The 20,688-nt window shown below is 33.7% G+C and overlaps 1 protein-coding gene across 2 annotated transcripts in view; it reads right to left on the bottom strand.

Annotated features, from left to right (window-relative positions):
* The window catches only part of Vwa8 (von Willebrand factor A domain containing 8), a 461,451-nt gene that overhangs the window by 269,822 nt on the left and 170,941 nt on the right, over positions 1 to 20,688 (bottom strand). For both annotated transcript variants that reach the window (XR_007108713.1, XM_047552395.1), the window contains exons 18-19: positions 14,847 to 14,953; positions 10,141 to 10,247 (exon numbers count right to left, since the gene is read on the bottom strand). Coding sequence is in view for 1 of the 2 variants with exons in the window: in XM_047552395.1 (XP_047408351.1) it covers positions 10,141 to 10,247; positions 14,847 to 14,953 (214 nt within the window). In the remaining variant the exon portion in view is untranslated. The remainder of the gene's footprint in view (positions 1 to 10,140; positions 10,248 to 14,846; positions 14,954 to 20,688) is intronic.

Below are 20,688 nucleotides of genomic sequence, written 5' to 3'. Positions count from 1 at the left end.
TTCATGATAAACAAAAGTTAAAAGAATTTACAAATAGAAAGCCTGCGCTACAGAATATTCTCAACAAAATATTACATGAGGAGGAAATGAAAAACAACAATGTAGGTCAGCAAAGGAAAAACAATTCAAAGGAGAAACCAAGTCAAGATAAAAAACAAAAATAAGCCCAAATGCTGGGAATATAAATCATGTCTCAATAATAACCCTGAATGTTAATGACCTAAACTCATCAATCAGAAGACATAGACTGGCAGAATGGGTTAAAAAGAAAGCCCCAACAATATAGTGCCTTCGAGAGACACACATAGAAAAAGACATTCACAGACTAAAGGTGAAAGGATGGGGAAAATCATACCATGTACATGAACCCAGTAAAAAAGCAGGGGTTTCCATCCTTATTTCAGGTAAAGAGAACTTCAAGCCTAAGTTAAGAGGAAGGGAAAAAGAAGGACATTATATACTGCTTAAGGGAACAATAAATCGGGAAGACATAACGATTATAAATATTTATATCCCAAACAACAGTGCATCCATGTATATCAAACAAATCCTTCTCAATTCCAGGAATCAAATAGAGCACAACACAATAATTCTGGGTGACTTTAACATGTTGCTGTCACCACTGGATAGACCTTCCAAACAAAAACTAAACAAAGAAACCATAGAACTCAATAACACAATCGATAACTTAGACTTAACAGACATATATAGAATATTCTATCCATCAACGAGTGAATTGAATTCACTTTCTTCTCAGCAGCACATGGAACCTTCTCGAAAATAGACCATATGTTATGCCACAAAGCAGCCCTTAGAAAATGCAAAAAAATGGAAATACTGTCTTGTGTTCTATCAGATCATAATGGAATGAAATTAGAAATCAATGACAAAATAAAAAACAGAAATTACTCCAACACCTGGAGACTAAATAATATGCTATTGAATGAAACATGGATAACAGAAGACATCAGGGAGGAGATAAAAAAAAATTTTAGAGGTAAATGAGAATGACAATATAATGTATCAAAATCTCCGGGACACTATGAAAGCTGTACTAAGAGGAAAATTCATTGTATGGAGCACATTCAAGAAAAGAATAAAAAGTCAACAACTAAATGACCTAACATTACAGCTCAAAGTCCTAGAAGAAGAAGAACAGAACAACACTAAAAGTAGTGGAAGACAGGAAATAATTAAAATCAGAGCTGAAATCAATGAAATTGAAACAAAAGAAACAATTCAAAACATTGACAAAACAAAAAGTTGGTTCTTTGAAAAAGTAAACAAAATAGACAAAGCCCTAGCCACACTAACAAAGAGAAGGAGAGAGATAACTCAAATTACTAGAATTTGTGATGAAAAAGGAAAGATCACAACAGACACCATTGAAATACATAACGAGAAGCTACTTTGAAAATCTATATTCCAACAAAATAGAAAATACCATCGAAAGCCCACCAACCAAGAAAAGCCCAGGACCAGACGGATTCTCAGCCAAGTTCTACAAGACCTTCAAAGAAGAACTCATTCCAATACTTCTCAAAGTATTCCAGGAAATAGAAAGGGAGGGAACCCTACCAAACTCATTCTATGAAGCTAATATCACCCTCGTACCCAAACCAGGCAAAGATACATTAAGGAAAGAAAATTTTAGACCAATATCCTTGATGAATACAGACATAAAGATCCTTAACAAAATACTGGCAAACTGTATCCAAAAACATATTAAGATGATAGTGCACCACAATTAAGTGGGATTCATCCCAAGAATGCAAGGCTGGTTCAACATCCGTAAATCAATAAATGTAATACATTATGTCAATAAACTTAAGGATAAGAATCATATAGTTATTTCAATTGACACAGAAAAAGCATTTGACAAAATACAACACCCCTTCATGCTCAAAACACTAGAAAAAATAGGGATAGTAGGAACATACCTGAACATTGTAAAGGCTATTTATGCTAAGTCCATGGTCAACATCATTCTTAATAGAGAAAAACTGAAAGCATTCCTTTTAAAAACAGGAACAAGACAGAGATGCCCTCTTTCACCACTTCTATTTAACATTGCACTGTAAATACTAGCCAGAGCAATTAAACAGACTAAAGAAATTAAAGGGATACAAATAGGAAAAGAGGAACTCAAGCTGTCACTATTTGCTGATGACATGATTCTCTATTTAGAGGATCCAAAAAACTCCTCCAGAAAACTTCTAGACTTCATAAATGAATTCAGCAAAACAGCAGGATATAATATCAACACACATAAATCTAGAGCATTTTTATACATAAGTGATGAAACATCTGAAAGGGAAATGAGGAAAACAACTCCATTCGCAATAGCCTCAAAAAAATAAAATACTTGGGAATCAATCTAACCAAAGAGGTGAAAGATCTCTAGAATGAAAACTACAAAACATTGAAGAAAGAAATTGAGGAAGACCTTAGAAGATGAAAAGATCTACCATGTTCTTGGATAGGCAGAATTAATATCAAAATGGCCATACTTCCAAAAGTGCTATCCAGATTTAATGCAATTCCAATTAAAATCCCTAAGACATATCTCATAGACAGAAAAAGCAATCATGAAATTCATCTGGAAGAACAAAAGACCCAGAATAGACAAAGCAATTCTAGGCAGGAAGAGTGATGCAGGAGGTATCACTATACCAGACCTTAAACTCTACTATAGAGCAATAGTAACAAAAATGGCATGGTACTGGGACCAAAATAGACAGGTAGATCAATGGTACAGAATAGAAGACACAGAGACATACTCACATAATTACAGTAACTAGACAAAGGTGCCAAAAACTTACAATGGAGAAAAGATAGCCTCTTCAACAAATGATGCTGGGAAAACTGGAAATCCATATGCAGTAAAATGAAACTAAAACCCTATCTCTCACCCTGTACAAAACTCAACTCAAAATGGATCAAGGATCTAGGAATTAGACCTGAGACCCTTCACCAAATAGAAAAAATGAGCCCAAATCTCCATCACATTGGCTTAGGATCAGACTTCCTTAAAGACACCCATAGAGCAGAAATAAAAGCAAGATTCAATAAATGGGATAGATTCAAACTAAAAAGTTTTTCTCAGCACAGGAAACAATCAATAATGTGAAAAGAGAGCCTACAGAGTGGGAGAATATCTTTTCCACACACACTTCAGACAGAACACTCATCTCCAAAGTTTATAAAGAACTTAAAAATCTTTACACCCAAAATACAAAGAATCCAATCAATAAATGGGCTAAGGAAATGGACAGACACTTCACAGAAGAAGATATACAGGTGATCAACAAATATATGAAAAAGTGCTCATCATGCCTAGTAATTAGAGAAATGCAAATTGAAACCACCCTAAGATTTCATCTAACTCCAATCAGTGTGTATTATCAAGAACACAAGCAATAGTAAGTGTTGGCGTGGATGTGGGGAAAAAGGAACACTCTTACATTGCTGGTGGAGTTGCAAATTGGCCACTCTATGGCCACTCTGGAAAGCCATATAGAGATTCCTCAGAAAGCCTGGAATGGACCCACCATTTGACCCAGCTATCCCACTCCTCAGTTTATACCCAAAGGACTTAAAATCAGCATTCTACAGTGATGCAGTCACATCAATGTTCATAGCAGCTCAATTCACAATAGTTAGATTGTGGATCCAACCTACATGCCCTTCAGTTGACGAATGGATAAAGAAACTGTGATATATATATATATATATATATAAATATATATATATATATATATCTATATATATACACACACACACACACACACACATATACATACATACACACACAATGGAATATTACTCAGCCATAAAGAGGAGTGAAATTATGGCATTTGCTGGTAAATGGATGAAGCTGGAAAATATTATGCTAAGTGAAATAGGCCAAGCCCAAAAAACCAAAGGCTGAATGTTTTCTCTGATAAGTGTATGACAATATATAACGAGGGGGGGTCATGGGGAGATAGAAGAATGAAGGAACTTTGGATGGTATAGAAGAAAAAGAGGGGGGAGGGGGTGGGGATGGAAAAAAAAGTAGAAACAAAATTTTTAATGTGCCTGTCTTTTGACTGGTCTCATCACATGTAGTCACTGTGGTATTTTCTACTTATGGTATTATTTTGACACTTAAAATGTTTCAGATTTTGGAACATTTTAGATTTTTGAATTAAGGATCCTTAACCTGTAATATATTGATCATACATTAAAACAACCTCTTTTTTGTGCTATTTAAAAAATATATAAAATGAGCTACCACTTCATACCAAAAAAAAAAATTAATGAGGTGAATATAAGTAAGTTACATAACCAATTAAGTCACTGATACTGAAAACTTAAAACAATCTGAGTAAGACCAAGTTAATGACCAGCATTTCAGTTTTTATAATTCAATTCAAATATTTTTATTTAAACTATGTAAGATCATCTTAAAATTTAATGTTGAATTTAAATTGACACTTGCTAATGTAAATATATAATGGCTTCCAAAAATAACTGGCAATTTCTATGGAACATTTTAGACTGACTAGATCTTAACCATTACCTTCAAATCTATGTATAGCTTTGGAATTAAAAATATTATTTAACTTCCACAGGTTTTTATTTGAATTATGACACAATATCATAAAAGAACAAGATTAAGGTTGTTCACAATAGCTATAGAGAAAGTTACATTGCTCTTTTGTATATTAAAAAATAGGCCACCTGTAAGTAGGTTACAAAAGCTCATCGGGGGTCAGGAGAAGAACTACATCCTAGCACAATTAATATCCCTATTACTTTCTCTTGGTTTTCTGTATCAAATAAATAACAGTCTAATGTATTAAACTTATTGAAGTTCCCTATTTTAAAAAAGGCAAATTTACCTTTTGTAGTTCATAAATCTAAAGATATTTTTCTGGTATGTCAACTGCTTTTCTTATTTTAACTTAGTTTTTTAGAGAATCAGAAAAATTTTCTTTCATTTGTCAAGTTTAGTATATTTTTATTGTTTCTTTCTTAGAAAGGAAAACTAAGAAAGCAATTTTCCTCTTCGAGAACAAATGAGTAGCCCCTGATGTTTATCTTGGTAGTTTTTGTTTTTTAAAATTAGATATACTAGAGAGCTGGAGTTTCAACAAGGCCTGAAGTAAAGCAAGCATATTCATTTACTGTCTTTTTGGCACATTTTTAAAAATAAAGAGCCATTGTTAATAATTATGCTGAGTCAACCACAGGTAAAAACTGAGTCTTGAGACTTTTTTTGTGTCTGTGCTAAGGATTGAACTCAGTGCCTTGTGCATGCTAGGCAAGCACTCTGCTAGGCAAGCATCCCCAGCCTAAACTGAGACTATATTAAAAGCAAACAGAGATACATGATTGCCCTATAAAAGTTAATCCTAGAATCCATGGACCCTTACCTTTTTTTTTTTTTTTTTTTTTTGAGTTAAATTGTTTAGGAGACTTATGTTATTTGGGATCGTGGTTAAGGTATTGGCTAATAATTTGTTACATACTACTTCAAATTCATAGGGCATGAACAAAAATACAAAAATTAACAAAGTAAAAAAAAAAAATCACAGAGTGCAAAAGTTTCATGGTACACTAGAAGGAAAGCATGAATTGAGGAAGGAAAGCATGAAACATTTTAAGTGTCAAAATAATACACAAAACTGAGTGTGCTAGCACATTCGCAACCCCAGAGGCTCAGGCAGGAGGATTGCCCAGTCTGGGCAACTTAGCAAAACCCTACATTTTCAACAATAATGATTATTATTATAATATAATGTGATTTATTATTATTATTATTATTATTATTATTATTATTATTATTAGAGTAAAATCAGCACACAGTAAGTCCATGACTCAACATCCCTCACTCCCAAGCACCACGGAGGATGGCTATATACATACACACATATATATGTATAGAATCATATGTGTGTGTGACTTTACATTTTAATTTAGATGAAACGTCACTGTCAATTTCCATAAAACACTAAGTTTTTCCTGAAATAAATGGGCTAATCTGCATGAGAAATGAACAGAAAAGTTGCAAGGAGCACCTTCATGGCTGGGTAATACTGAAAACTAATCCAAACTATATTTGTATTTTCATCTGTATTATTCTCATATCTTCCTACTCCATACTCTCATTATATCTAACTAGATTATTCAAATCCACAAACACTAACTAAGGCTGAGGTCATGATCAATATAATTCTTGCCTTCTTGGTCTACTTAGCACTGCAGATGATTTCTTAAGTCTCTCTTCTAGTTAGTTGTCTTTCTCTCCTGATTTTTTCCTGCCTCTCTAATAATTTATCTCCATAGTCTTCTAGGCTAGATCATCTTTTTGTAGTAATTTCTTCCATATTGATTTTCCCCTGCTTCCTTCATTTGTTCTCTCCATTACCTTTTTACTTGCTTTCTTTGGGGTCACAGTACAAGGTAGAACAGGTAGCGCCAATTTGTTCACACTCACCCACATAAGAGCCAAGTGAGGGCTGTGTGCAGAGTTGGGTACCCACACATTAGTGCTAGATGAGATACTTCTGACTTCACACTTCCAAAATCCTTTCATCCATCTCATGGCTGCAGCTAACAATGATCTTCAAACATCAAGATTTCTCAATGATACTGATAATACACCACCTGGTACTGACCAGTCTCCTAAATTCAGCACATCCAAATTCAAAACTTGGCTCATTACTTTCAACATCATTCCTCATCCTTTATCCTTTTACCCAATTAGCAGCATTATTTTCTATTGCCTGATCAAATGCTCATCATTATTATAATCACTCCACCTACCTTGCTTCTCTCTTATCAAGATCCAAAAAACCGCTCAAGACCTGGATATTAAGCCACCAGCACCCCCCAAAAAATCAACTGTATTCATTATTTCTTTACTATTACCACAGCTTGAATTTAGGGTGTTATCATCTCTGGTCTATGTAGGTAGGTAGGTAGGTAGGTAGGTAGATAGATATAATTTTTAATCTAATTTAGCTTTTATAACCTCATTCCTTCCCTAAGTCAATGTGTTCTCTATAATTCTCATACAATCACTTCTTTGTTCAAAATTTTACCAATTCATTTTTCAAAACTCCTTAAATGACTCAATACTTTAGGAACAAAGGTATACTCCTCATGTTCTGATCTAGTCTCAGGTCATTCCCAACCTTCTTCCACATAATGTTCCAGGCATGGGCAGAATCTGCGATAATTTTCTACTTACTCTTCAGTTTACTTTTCCACCACACTATGTGCTCCCTTAGACAGAATCTTTGTCTTTAAATGAACACAAAGTTCCAAGGACTCTACTTTCTAAATAGCCCTGCAAGGTGTCCACTCTAGTCTGTCCCTATGTTCACTGCCTTATTTCAGATCCTTCTTAACTTTCACCTAGACTGTTATAATAACACCAAACTAGTTTCTCTTTGCCTTGGTTCTAACTCCTAGACAACATTCAAGAGTGAATGCAAAGTTAGCAAATGTGCATAAAGTCTTTCATTGGTGAGGAAACCAATGAAAGAAATCCCAGTTTCTTAATTTGAGAAGTCCAGATGATCTGATCCCTTCCTAACTCATCAGTCTAACTCTTGAAACTTTTCTATTTGCAACCTCAGCTCTGTGCCAGTGACAATTACATGGGGTTCCCTAAACGAGCTACTCTTTCATATAAGCAAGTCTCTGCAAATGCTAGTCTCTGACACAACTGTCCAGTATTGTCTTGTTAACCAATTTTCTATTATCTTTATAAATAGGGATAATTACCTCACAAAGGTATGCACAGTAACCTGCATATACTTACATCACACTGTGAAGTAACTATGTGTATTTGCTTGTATTTTCCATCAGATTAAGAGCAATTTGAGCTCTAGAGATGCATTTGCTCATGTGACTATTTTAATCTCTTTATCCCAATACCTTAGGACAAGGTCCAACCCATGATAAGTATTTTTAAAATTTTTTTTCAAATCTAAAACTCATTAGGCTTATTAAGAGGCTATTAATTTTCCTTCCCTCAAATCTCTCCTCCTTACTAATGCAAGTGTAATATTTCTTAATAACAGAATAAATGAAAAATATATTCATTAGCATGAACATTCAAAATCTTATTCATCCTTTTATTAATCCCTTCAACACTTATATACTTAGGAATTACTATGTGTCAGGCACTTTGTTATTTGCTGGAGACACAAAATAAAGAAAACACAGGGCTTTGCCCTGTAATATGGAAGAACACATTTTAAAAACCACTCCCAACACAATGTGGTAAGGGGACACTAGGGCATAAAACAAAATGGTACCTAAATGTGCAAAAGGCTCTGAAGCACATTACTTCAAAGCTGAAGTGCAGCAAAAACAGAATCAGTAACACACATAGCAAAAGCAAATTTAATCAAGTCACTGTCCCTAGAATTGGTACAGCTAAAACTTTTCCATTAGTGGTTAATTCATAATGCTTTCAGAGGAGGAGGTACATCTGGAGACAGGTTACAAGAAGTCCCTCAGGGCCTCTGCATAAAGTTCACAGCAGCCCTGCAGCCCTCCATGTCTCTATTACAAACACCTTGGCAACAGACACTATGTTCAAGAGCACAACCGTCCCCCCTTGCTACTGAATTTCCTACATTCTTATATGCTCTGAAATCTTTTCAACCCTTGCTACTGTGGAGCAATTGTTACTTATAACAGTATCCTGATTCTTGTTTTCTTTGTTCATTTCCACTACATGGACAGAGTGTGATACTATCAATTTTTAGAAATAATATATTTTCCTTCTAATCAAGAATTTGTTTTTATTTATTAGGCAAGAGTTTTTCTCTCCTCTGTCTTACAACTTAATGTTCTGTTCATTTCTGTACTGATTATACAAGAACACTAATTTATTTCTGAAGAAAAATAAAACCTACATTAGTTATCTGACAATAATTAAAATCAAATCAGGGTTATGGCTTTGCTATATAGGAAATAATTAGTATATTTTGGACAGATCTCAAAATTTTAAACCAAGATTTTTATTAAGAAAGAAGAATTTGCCTGGCTACCTTCTATATCACTAATATAATTTAGTGATATATATTATGATACCTGAGCAAAAAACAGAATTGTAGAATGTCAGATAAAAAAGAAATTTAACTTTAATTTTGCTAATGCTTTAACATAGCAAAAATAGTAAAAAGTTCTAACATAATTTGCAAATATAATGTTACTATTTGCATGCAGATTAGTGATGAAATATTACAGAAAATTTTAAGTACTTTTTTATTATAAAAGAAATACATAGCCTAGCACAATGGCATACACCTGTAATCCCAGCAACTCGGGAAGCTGAGGCAGAAGGATTACAAATTCAAGGCCAGCCTCAGGAACTTGGCAAGACACTGTCTCAAAATAAAAAAATAAAAGGGCTGGGGAAGTAGCTTGATGGTAAAGTGTCCCTAGGTCCAATCTCCAGTACACACACACACACACACACACACAAACACAATTGATAAGACTGACAGGAAGGAACACTTCATGGAAAACCTGGAAAAGAGGACTGTTATATTTGGAGTAATTTTCCCTGAAAATAATCTTATTAAACTGAAAATCTACAAAATGGCTTTCGAGGTATAAATTTATATCTGAATCTTAGTGGAAAGTTCATAATTATTGGCTAGTTTATAAGATGGAAATTCTCTATCATACTCTCTTAAAAAAAAGGAAAGAAACAAAAAAGAGAAATATGGGAATTTTCAGGATGGGAGTATGAGTAAAAGGATATATTGGATACATCAGTCTTTGAATTACTGAGATGATTTAACTAACAAGAAAGAAAAAAAGAGAATGAGTAGTTCTGTTAGTTTTTAATTTAACAATGAATTTGCTTTATTAACCTGAAGTACAGTCATACATTTGTTTACATGTGCATATAAAATTTATAACCCTAATGATAACAGCAATTCCTCCAATTTTCAAGCACCTTTAGGAAAGAATTTTGTGTTTTGCAATGCTTTAACAAGATGTTTTCACACTACACCTGTGCTTATTTAGAAAATTACATATATAATTAAACATCAGTATCATTTGTCAGAGCTAACTACCACAATAAGTGGTGATTTATCTAAGTAAATAAAGTGGTGCTCTTACCTGAATGTTGTCATAGAAAAGAACATCTGGCACTTTCATTTTCTCATGTGCATTATATATTGGTGCACTAACAGTACCAATCCTCAGTGATCCAGATACCACTTCACCTGAACATTTCACACAGGACAGAGAATTAGTCATAACTACATCCTACAAACAATATCCAAAGATGCTAAGTCTGCCCAACATAAAATGTAAAATAGTTTCTGTAACACCTTGAGCTCTTCAGGGATTTTAATTTAACATCTAGAGAAATATGCTTGACGATGGTAATAAAACACTACAATTCTATATAACAGTTTATAATGTTCTAAAATATAATAAAATATATTAAAAGCAATAAATATAGCAAATAGTATACAGATAAAATTGAGAAGTAAAAAACAACCCAGAACACAGCCAAGCCACATTCGTACATTTATCTGGTCAGGGATTACAATACACACATAAGCAAAGGACACATTCAAAAGCTTTCAATTACCCTGAATATCATCTTTAGAAAGAAGCTAATAAGAAACCCCATAAGAGAATCCTTGAGAGGTCAAGTCAAAAACATAGGTGAACCAACCCCTCAGAACTCTTGAACTATTATTTCAGGAAGGGTCCAGAACTATATTTTCAAATAAACACCCAAATGATTCTGACACAGTTAACCAGGAATTTAATAATAAATAAATTTCTTGAAGTCAGGAACCTATTTTATGTATTCCCTATAGTAACCAGATATTCAAGTTTATTGACATGTTCCAAGAATAACTGCAATAATATTAATACTAATAGTGTTATGATATTAATGATCACAATAATATAAGCTGTCATTTTTTTTTTATATGGTGCTGGGGATTTGAATCCATGGCTTTGTGCTTGCAAGGCAAACACTCTACCAACTGAGCTATATCCCAGCCCATAAGCTGTCATTTATTGAGGACCTTTCATGTGCCAGATCCCAAACTATGAGAGTTATCATATTTTTCCTCATATAATTTGAAGTAACTTAACAATGAAATAAGAATTATGAGGAAACCAAAAACATAAATTAAATAATTTAAAATCACCTAGCTAGTAAAAGTAGAGCTTCAATTAGAACTTTAACTAGCCTGACATTCTTGCTATCAAATCAAGTATGTTTAATCCTTTGACACCCAGTAATATTGCATCCTGTGGAAATACCCCAGCAAACAAATACACAATTGCAGTGTCTTAAATAATTCACCTATCTTTCGTTTTTCTATTTCAATAAGAATATTTCAATTTGTTTCTCCTTTAAAATGCTATTTACGATATGCCAAAGCATGTTGAAAGACAATATGGGGGAAAGCACTTGCTTTTGTGGAGTACCCTGAACAATTTTAAACTAAAAATCATTACAGTCACCTTGTTAATCACCACTGAGTACTACACATTTGCCAGGGCACAGTAGCTCTTAACAGTAAAGTTCCCTTTTCAATAGATCTTTGCTATTTTCCATTATCACAAGTTCTCTAGGTAAGGAAAGCCAAGAGCTGTCACACTGAGTATTTAATATTTATTTACTACCACCAGGCTTTGAAATGGACCATTATAAAACTGTAAAGAGAAAGAGCCAGAATGTGGCAGTGAATCAACTTGTATACATGTATGCTGAAATGATACTTGTAATTTCAGGTTCTAACAGAATCTGATAGTATCTATGATTTAGTTTCTGAAACATGTCCATTCAACAAATACATGACTTTAAGGACAACTGAATTTACACAGTCAATGTTGATAAGCAGAAAAGGGATATGAACTCAGAGAATAATGATGCTAGAACTTTCCTAGGAGAAAGCTGCCTAGCTATCTTGTAAGAAATCTCAGAGGATGACATTATTTTGGTAAATTTATCAAGGTCCTCAACCTAGTAGGCTCAAACCTCATTTTATAATCAAAACAGAGGGTAAATCTAACTTTCAGGAGAATATTAAAGACATTCTGATTAAGAAAACAAAATTGCAAAAAATTACATCACAATGGAAACTGCAGCCTTCATATCAACTATGATATATTGATTGCCATAAAACCTTATTATTTGGAGTAGGACCTGTAGGACCTGCATGGAAAGTCATGTTCTCAAGAAGGTTATTTGGTGAGCATGGACTCTGAACAAGGAAAGTGAATTAATGAATTTGCTACAGGAAAGATGATTTTAAAACTGAATCTTTGCCACTCATACTTCAGATAGAGCACTAATCTCCGGAATGTAAAAAGGACTCAAAAAATTTTACACCAAGAATACAAATAACCCAATCAACAAATGGGCTAAGGAGATGAATAGACACTTCACAGAAGAAGATCTACAAGCAATCAACAGATATATGAAAAAAATGTTCCACATCTTTAGTAATAAGAAAAATGCAAATCAAAACTACCCTAAGATTCCATCTCACCCCAATTAAAATGGTGATTATCAAGAGTAAAAGCAACAATAGGTGTTGGCGAGGATGTGGGGAAAAAGGTACACTCATACATTGCTGGTGGGGTTGCAAATTAGTGCAGCCACTCTGGAAAGCAATGTGGAGATTCCTTAGAAAACTTGGAATGGAACCACCATTTGACCCAGCTATCCCACTCCTTGGCCTATACCCAAAGGACTTAAAATCAACATACTACAGTGATGTAGCCACACCAATGTTCATAGCTGCTCAATTCACAAGAGCCAGCTTGTGGAACCAACCTAGATGCCCTTCAATTGATGAATGGATAAAGAAACTGTGGTGTGTATATATATATATAAATATATATGTGTGTATATATATATATATATATATAAATATATATGTGTGTGTGTATATATATATATATATATATATATATATATATACATACACAATGGAATATTACTCAGCTATAAAGAATAATAAAATTATGGCATTTCCAGGCAAATGGATGAAAGTGGAGAATATCATGCTAAGTGAGATAAGCCAATCCCAAAAAACCAAAGGATGAATGATCTCGCTGATAAGTGGATGATGATACATAATGGGGGGTGGGAGGGAGGCAAGAATGGAGGAAGGAGGGACGTTATAGAGGGAAAGGGGGTGGGAGGGGTGGGAGGAAGGAAAAATAACAGAATGAATCAAACATTACCATATGTAAATGTATGATTACACAAATGGTACACCTCTACTTCATGTACAACCAGAGAAACAAGTTGTACCCCATTTGTTTACAATAAAAAATAAATAAATTAAAAATTAAAAAACTGAATGGGGGTATGGGAGTAGGAAGGATAGTAGAGTAAAACAGACATTATTACCTCATGTACAAATATGACTGCATGACCTATATGACCCTACAATATGTACAATCAGAAAAATGAGAAATTATACTCCATGCATGTACAATTTATCAAAAACATATAAAAGCATTCTACTGTCATGTATCATTAATTAGAACAAATTTTTAAAGATTTTAAAAATTTTAAAAAGCAATGCATAAAATGTATGCTAAAAATTAAAACATGCATTTACATGGTAAAAAAAAAAATGGTATTAGGCAAGTTGGACAGGCTCATCACTTAGGCCCCTTTATTGTCTACAAGAGAAGCACTGCTAACAAGGGCCTGTTACCAAGACTAGATAATTTACAATCTGAAATGACACAGTCTTTCTTTGAATATGTTAATAGATTCAATCAAATAACACTGAATCTTCAATTCCAGACTTATTCTGTCTCTTTTGATTTGGCTCTGTCTTTCTATTCAGATCTATCATTATATTAAATTTATGATTTGAGCCAGGCACAGCGGCACACACCTGTGACCCCAGAGGTTTGGGAGGTTGAGACAGGATGATCGAGAGTTCAAAGCCAGCCTCAACAAAAGCAAGGTGCCAAGCAACTCAGTGAGACCCTGTCTCTGAATAAAAGAAAAAAAAGGGCTGGGGAGGTGGCTCTGTGGTTCAGTGCCCCTGAGTTCGATCCCTGGTACGACCTCCCAAAAAATATAATTTGACTCTAAAAAAGTCATCTAATTTCCTTAATACCAAATTCTTGGTTCAGTGTAGCCTCCATTATTAAAAACATCTACTACAAATAGAATCACAGTAGTCTCTTTTAGAGAGTAGTCATATATTAGATGTTTTGATAAAACAGGTAATTACATTAAAAAATTGGGGAAACTTTCACTGTGCTCTAACTAAAGAATAGGAAACTTTTATAGAGAGATAAATCTCAACCAAATTCAAACTTATACTTATGGCAACTCAGAAGAAAAGTAGCACAAACGATGACACAGGTGGAAATGGAAACAGTAAGAAGTCACGCAATGTTATTCTGATTATTATTTTATTCTGAATCAAGCTGGAAAAGTTGCCCAAACATGTTCACTGGTGGTCCTCAAAAATTTAAATGTTGTGCAAAGAAAACAGAGTTTTAGATTCTACAGTGAAATATATTTGGAAAAAAATATATTTGTCAAAATTATACAAGTTGATTACAAAATGAATTCTCAAAGCCTTTAATATCTTAGTGTCAATTGTATCTCTCGAGGGCGAGGGAGAACTACATTTAGTATGTACTGAAATGAAGTATATATTCTAAGGTTTAACTTATAAATAGCATTCACATTTCTAAAAAACAGATTTTCAACTCAATACATAAACAAAATGCATTAAAATTTTATTGAAATTAAAATAATAGAATCAAATGTTTGATAATCATTATTTCACTTAAAAAAATTAAATACTTACATTTGTAATCCTCCAGGGCTGGTTCCAGATTATCATCAGTAGTTATTTCTATTGCAGCATCTGCCAGATTTTTCTCTAAAGCTGACCTTGCAAGGCTTGGTAAGAACCTGGCAGAGAATGGGGGAGTGGAATAATAAAGTCAATTATTCCGTGATTCTCAAATATGTGCACACACATGCACGCACACACACACACACACACACACACACACACACACGCACACCTCTACAAATTACTACATATTAAGGGAGATAGGTCTGGATCTGTGAGATTCAAAGTGTACAAAATTTTAAATTAAGTATAAAGTATAGGTAAGCATGTTTGTGGAATCTCCTTTCATAACTAAACAAAGCTCATTTGTACTTAGCGGCACCCATTTACAAACAACATATTACAGAATAAGAACTGAAATAATTTGTTTTCTTAAGTGGATTTACTATATACCTCTTAAATCTTGTTTTTTTTTTTTGTTACTGGCTTATTAAATTTTATTAAGTAGATATAGCAACATTTTAGACTGTTCTAATTGACGATCACAAATTCAAATAAATGCAGGTGAATTAGTAACTTTTTTTTTTAACTTTCTTAACAAATTACTGAATGAATGATTACCAATCTTGGTTCTTCCATTCATTAAAAAATATATACTTCCAGGGATGGAAATTTAACTCAGTGGCAAGGCACTTGCCTAGCATGCATGAAGTCCTGGGTGTGATCCCCAGCACCACAACACAAATAAATAAATACAAAAGGGTATCTCCATATCTATTATACAACTATGTTGTCAAAACAACAATTTGGTTAGTGATACAGGCATTCTTCAATTATAAACATATTGTGAGCATTATGTGCTCAGAACATGAAACATAGATTCCCCCCCACACAAAGAAAGTTATACTAGATTTGATACCAAGTAAGCCCAGAGAAATTATCTTTAATCCATGATTCTACTTCTATAAACTAACCAGTAGGAAATACAATGTTCCAAATAAATATACTAAGAACATACCACTTCTGATTTAGATTTTACACAGCTCTAAAACTTTGATAATGGTTCAACAGGTTTGAGGATAAACGGCGAAGTTGATGTGTGCTAGAAGGCAAACGGATGTCCGTAAAGTACTGGTATGGAATAATCCCTGTCCTTGTAATATTCCACTCCACAGATCGGACACTAGGTCTTAGCTACTGTCTCATTTTGGTCCTAGGCCATGTAAGGGAATTTATATACCTCTAGGCCAGTAGTTCATCAATTCAGCATTAAATCAGACTTCTCTGTTGCACTGCTTACCTTTCACCACAACTCTTAGATCACTGCCTTCTTTAAAACCAAGTGTGCACTTTAACTCCCAGACCCAATAAATGGGCTTTTGTTGTTTCTTGAGCTTCCTCTCATCATTCTCTGAGACTTAGATAGTATTAGGTCTTGTGGCTGCATCTCCATTACTTCCAATCAGACCGTATTGATTGGCACTGCCCACTTACAAACTTAGACTTGTTTGCTCTTCCTGGCATCCCTGACATCTATGTGGTCTGTCAACATATTTGCCCTGAATTGGGATCTTTCTATATTGCCTGCAAAGCCCGTGCAACTATGAGAGAAGGGGTATAAGTAAGAGTGAGGGGAAAAAAACAAAGGTGCTCAGTGCATCTGAGGCAGTCTTAAGTAGAATGTGTAACAAATTGACTAATTTATATTTGTGATTTTAATTCTTATCTTTACAAATAGCAATTTAAGATAATTTATGATTCATCCTATTTACAAATATAGTTTGAAATATCAGTTAAACAGAATATACATAAAATTATTAATGCAGACTCAAATGTTTAAAGGTTTGGTTCAGTCAAGTTTTATAAATGGAACCAAACATTTTCTAAAGACCCTTAAAAATGATTGTTAAGATCTCTCATTCTTAGCTGAATGAACAGAAAATCTAGCGAAGACTTAGAATTTTAAAAATTATAGCCTTAAAACATTCAGTTTTTTAAACCAAAAATAAATATCTAAATGGTCTTCTAAAATGAATATTTTAAAAAATAACAAGAAAATAAACATAATTTTTGGTAGTGTTTTACTTTCCAAAGGTCTTATTATTTTTTTTAATTTTTTGCAGACTGCATTTTGATTCATTGTACACAAATGGGGTACACCTTTTCATTTCTATGGTAGTGTACAATGTAGATTCATACCATTCGCGTTACCATACATGTACACAGGATAATGATGTCTGTCTCATTCCACCATTTTTCATACCCCCCTCTCATTTCCTTCTACATAATCTAAAGTTCCTCCATTCTTCTCTCACTCCCCACGCTCCCCAACTCCCATTATATATCATCATTCACTTATCAGGGAAAACATTTTGAGATTGGCTTATTTCACTTAGCATGATATTCTCCAATTTCATACATTAATCTACAAATGTCATAATATTATTCTTCTTTATGGCTGAATAATATGCCATTGTGTATATATACCAGTTCCTTTATCTATTCATCTATTGAAGGGCATCTAGGTTGGTTCCACAATCTAGCTATTGTGAATTGAGGGGCTATAAGCACTGATGTGGCTGTGTTGCTGTACTATGCTGATTTTAAGTCCTTTGGGTATAAACCAAGGAGTGGGATAACTGGGTCAAAAGATGGGTCCATTCCAAGTTTTCTGAGGATTCTCCACACTGCTTTCCAGAGTGGCTGCGCCAATTTGCAACTCCATCAGCAATGTAAAAGTGTGCCTTTTTCCCCACATTCACACCAACATCTATTATTGTTTGTGTTCTTGATAATAGCCATTCTAACTGGAGTAAGATGAAATCTTAGAGTTGTTTGAATTTGCATTTCTCTACTTACTAGAGATGTTGAAACGCTTTTTCATATATTTATCAATCGCCTGTATGTCTTCTTCTGTAAAGTGTCTGTCCAGTTCCTTGGCCCATTTATTGATTGGGTTCTTCGTATTTTTAGTGTACAATTTTGTAAGTTCTTTATAAATTTTGGAGATAAGTCTCTATCTGAAGTGCATATGGAAAAGATTTTCTCCCACTCAGTAAGCTCTCTTTTCACAGATTGTGTCCTTTGCTGAGAAAAAGTTTTTTAGTTTGAGTTCATTCCATTTATTGATTCTTGCTTTGATTTCTTGTGCTTTGGGATTCTTGTTAAGGAAGTCTGATCCTAAGCCAACGTGTTGAAGATTCGGGCCTACTTTGTCTTCAATTTGGAACAGGGTCTCTGGTCTAATTCCTAGGTCCGTGATTCATTTTGAGTTGAGTTTTGTGCAGGGTGAGAGGTGGAGGTTTAATTTCATTTTACTGCATATGAATTTCCAGTTTTCAATTTAGGCTAGGTAGTTTTTTCTTTAGACTTTTGTCTGCTTAATAAAATACCTCATGAATACAAATTATATCAATTTTTATTTTAAAAAATTCAACAAAATTCAATTGTTTCACTGCCTCAAAATGGAATAAGGTTATTATAAGAATACAAATACATAAACAAACAAAAAACCCATACTTTATAACCAATAATTTTTTGGTTCCTTCCTGCCATTGTGCTAGTTTCAGGGGAAGGTTAATAAAAAGACTTTTGACTGTAGATCTGCTAAAGTCAACAGATGATGCATAAACAAGGTTTTAGCATCCATTTTTACTTCCAAAGGGTCATAGGGTGAGAAGACAATGGAGTTTTATTGTGGTCAGTTATAACACTGAAAAAATTAGCTACTTGATGCAGTAAAGTATTTACAAAAAACAAAAAGTAAGCATTTTTAAACTATGAAATATTTTAGTACTTCAGAAAATTACAGAAAATGTTTTTACAAGTAAAAACTTTAGAAGTACAGAATGGTAGCTGATTTCCATTTTAAACTTCATTTTCCTTTTTAATAATGAGGTTGAATATCTTTTCAAATGTTTATTAGCCATTTGAATTACTCCTTCTCATGAATGCCTATTCATCCTTTGCCTATTTAGGGTTGATTCTTTTTCCTTAATAGTTGTAGTTCCTTGAATATCAATACTTTCTTGACTATAAATCTTGTAAAACATCTTTTTCTGGTTTATTCTAATAGTCAGTTTGTCTTCCCTTACACCAATACCAAATGATTATGAAGCATACAGTTTTACTATGGATCTTGATATTGGATAGAGTAAGTATACCCTGCTCAATCTTCAAAATTTCCTTCACTACTTTTGGAATTTGATTCTGTCATGCCAACTTGGAGATCAAAGCTTATCAAATTCACTACAACCTTGTGGAGTTTTGATTAAATCATATCTATATCTCAGTTTGGGGAAAACAGTTTTGAACTAATGAATCCTTCCTTCCATGTAGGTATAACTTTCCTTTTATTTAAGTACTCTTCTGTAAATTTCAATAATGATTTGTACTTTTCTCCATACAAGTATTACATACCCAATTACTAGATTTATTCATAGGTGCTAGAGTATAAGTTATATGTTTTGTCTTTGATTTGAGTACATAAGTAGCCTCATTAAATTGTTTATTCAAATAATTTATATACATTTTCTTTGGATTTTTTTTTGTGTAGTCAATGATATAATCCTGGGCAAACGTACATACTAAAAGTATAGAAAGATGATACACTTGCTCTGCTTCTAATTCTAAAGAAAATGCATTAAATATTTTCCTACATTATTCATGTTCATTTTTATTTCTTTACTTTTCATACTACGTTTGAATTTATCATACATTTACCTATTTCTTTCCCCAATATTGTTCCTTTTTAAAAATTTGTTCTTTTAGTTATTCATGACAGTAGAATATATTTTGACATATCATACACACAAGGAGTATAACTTCCCATCTTTGTAGTTGTACATGATGTGAAGTTATACTGGTCCTGTATTCATATATGAACATAGGAAAGTTATGTAAAATTCATTCTACTGTCTTTCCCATTCCCATCACCCCTCCCTTCTCCCTATTCAATGCAGTGAACCTCCATTCCTCTCTTCCCCTATCCCTGACCTGTTGTGAATCAGCATCTGCACATCATAGAGAACATTCCACATTTGGTTTTTGAAGACTAGCTTATTTCACTTAGCATGATAGTCTCCAGTTCCATCTACTTAGCAGGAAATGCAATCATTTCATTCTTCTTTATGGATGAGTAATATTTCATTGTGTATATATACCACATTTTCTTTATGCATTCATTTGTTGAAGGGCACCTAGGTTGGTTTCATAGCTTAGCTACTGTGAATTGAACTGCTACAAATATTGATGTGGCTATGTCACTACAGTAGGCCAATTTTAAGTCCTTTGGGTACATGTTGAGGAGTGGGATAACTGGGTCAAATGATGGTTCCTTTCCAAGTTTTCTGAGGAACCTCCATTCTGCTTTCCAAAGAGATTGCACCAATCTGTAGCCCACTAGTAATGTGTGAGTGGACCTTTTTCCCCACATCCTCACCAACATTTATTGTTTCAGTATTGTTTCTTGCATGCTAGTCTTTCCTTCTGGATCCAGACTCCTTCTTGCTGAAATGTATATTTTCATACTTCTTTCAACAATGTGGCAAATTTAATCTTCATCTGAAAATATATCTAACTAGACAGAGGCTTCTTGGATTGAGGGTTATTTTCCCCTTAACACTTTCTGGATTACTATGCAATCCTTCTGGAATCTACTGTTGCTGATCTAAATGTCAGTTTAATAGTCATTCCCTTAAATAGTCTCATAATTTTTACGTCTGCCCTTATTGCCATGCAGTATATCACCATGTATAGAGATGCAAATTTGTTGTTTGTCCTACTTTGAAATTGATACACTTCTTCAATCTACAGATTCATGTCTTTCAGTTGGGGAACACTCCCAGCCATT

The sequence above is a fragment of the Sciurus carolinensis genome, chromosome 5 (assembly GCF_902686445.1).
Source record: "Sciurus carolinensis chromosome 5, mSciCar1.2, whole genome shotgun sequence".
In the NCBI taxonomy this organism is placed as follows: Eukaryota; Metazoa; Chordata; class Mammalia; order Rodentia; family Sciuridae; genus Sciurus; species Sciurus carolinensis.
Note: the sequence above shows the minus strand (reverse complement) of the source record. Positions and strands in the feature narration are given on the sequence as shown.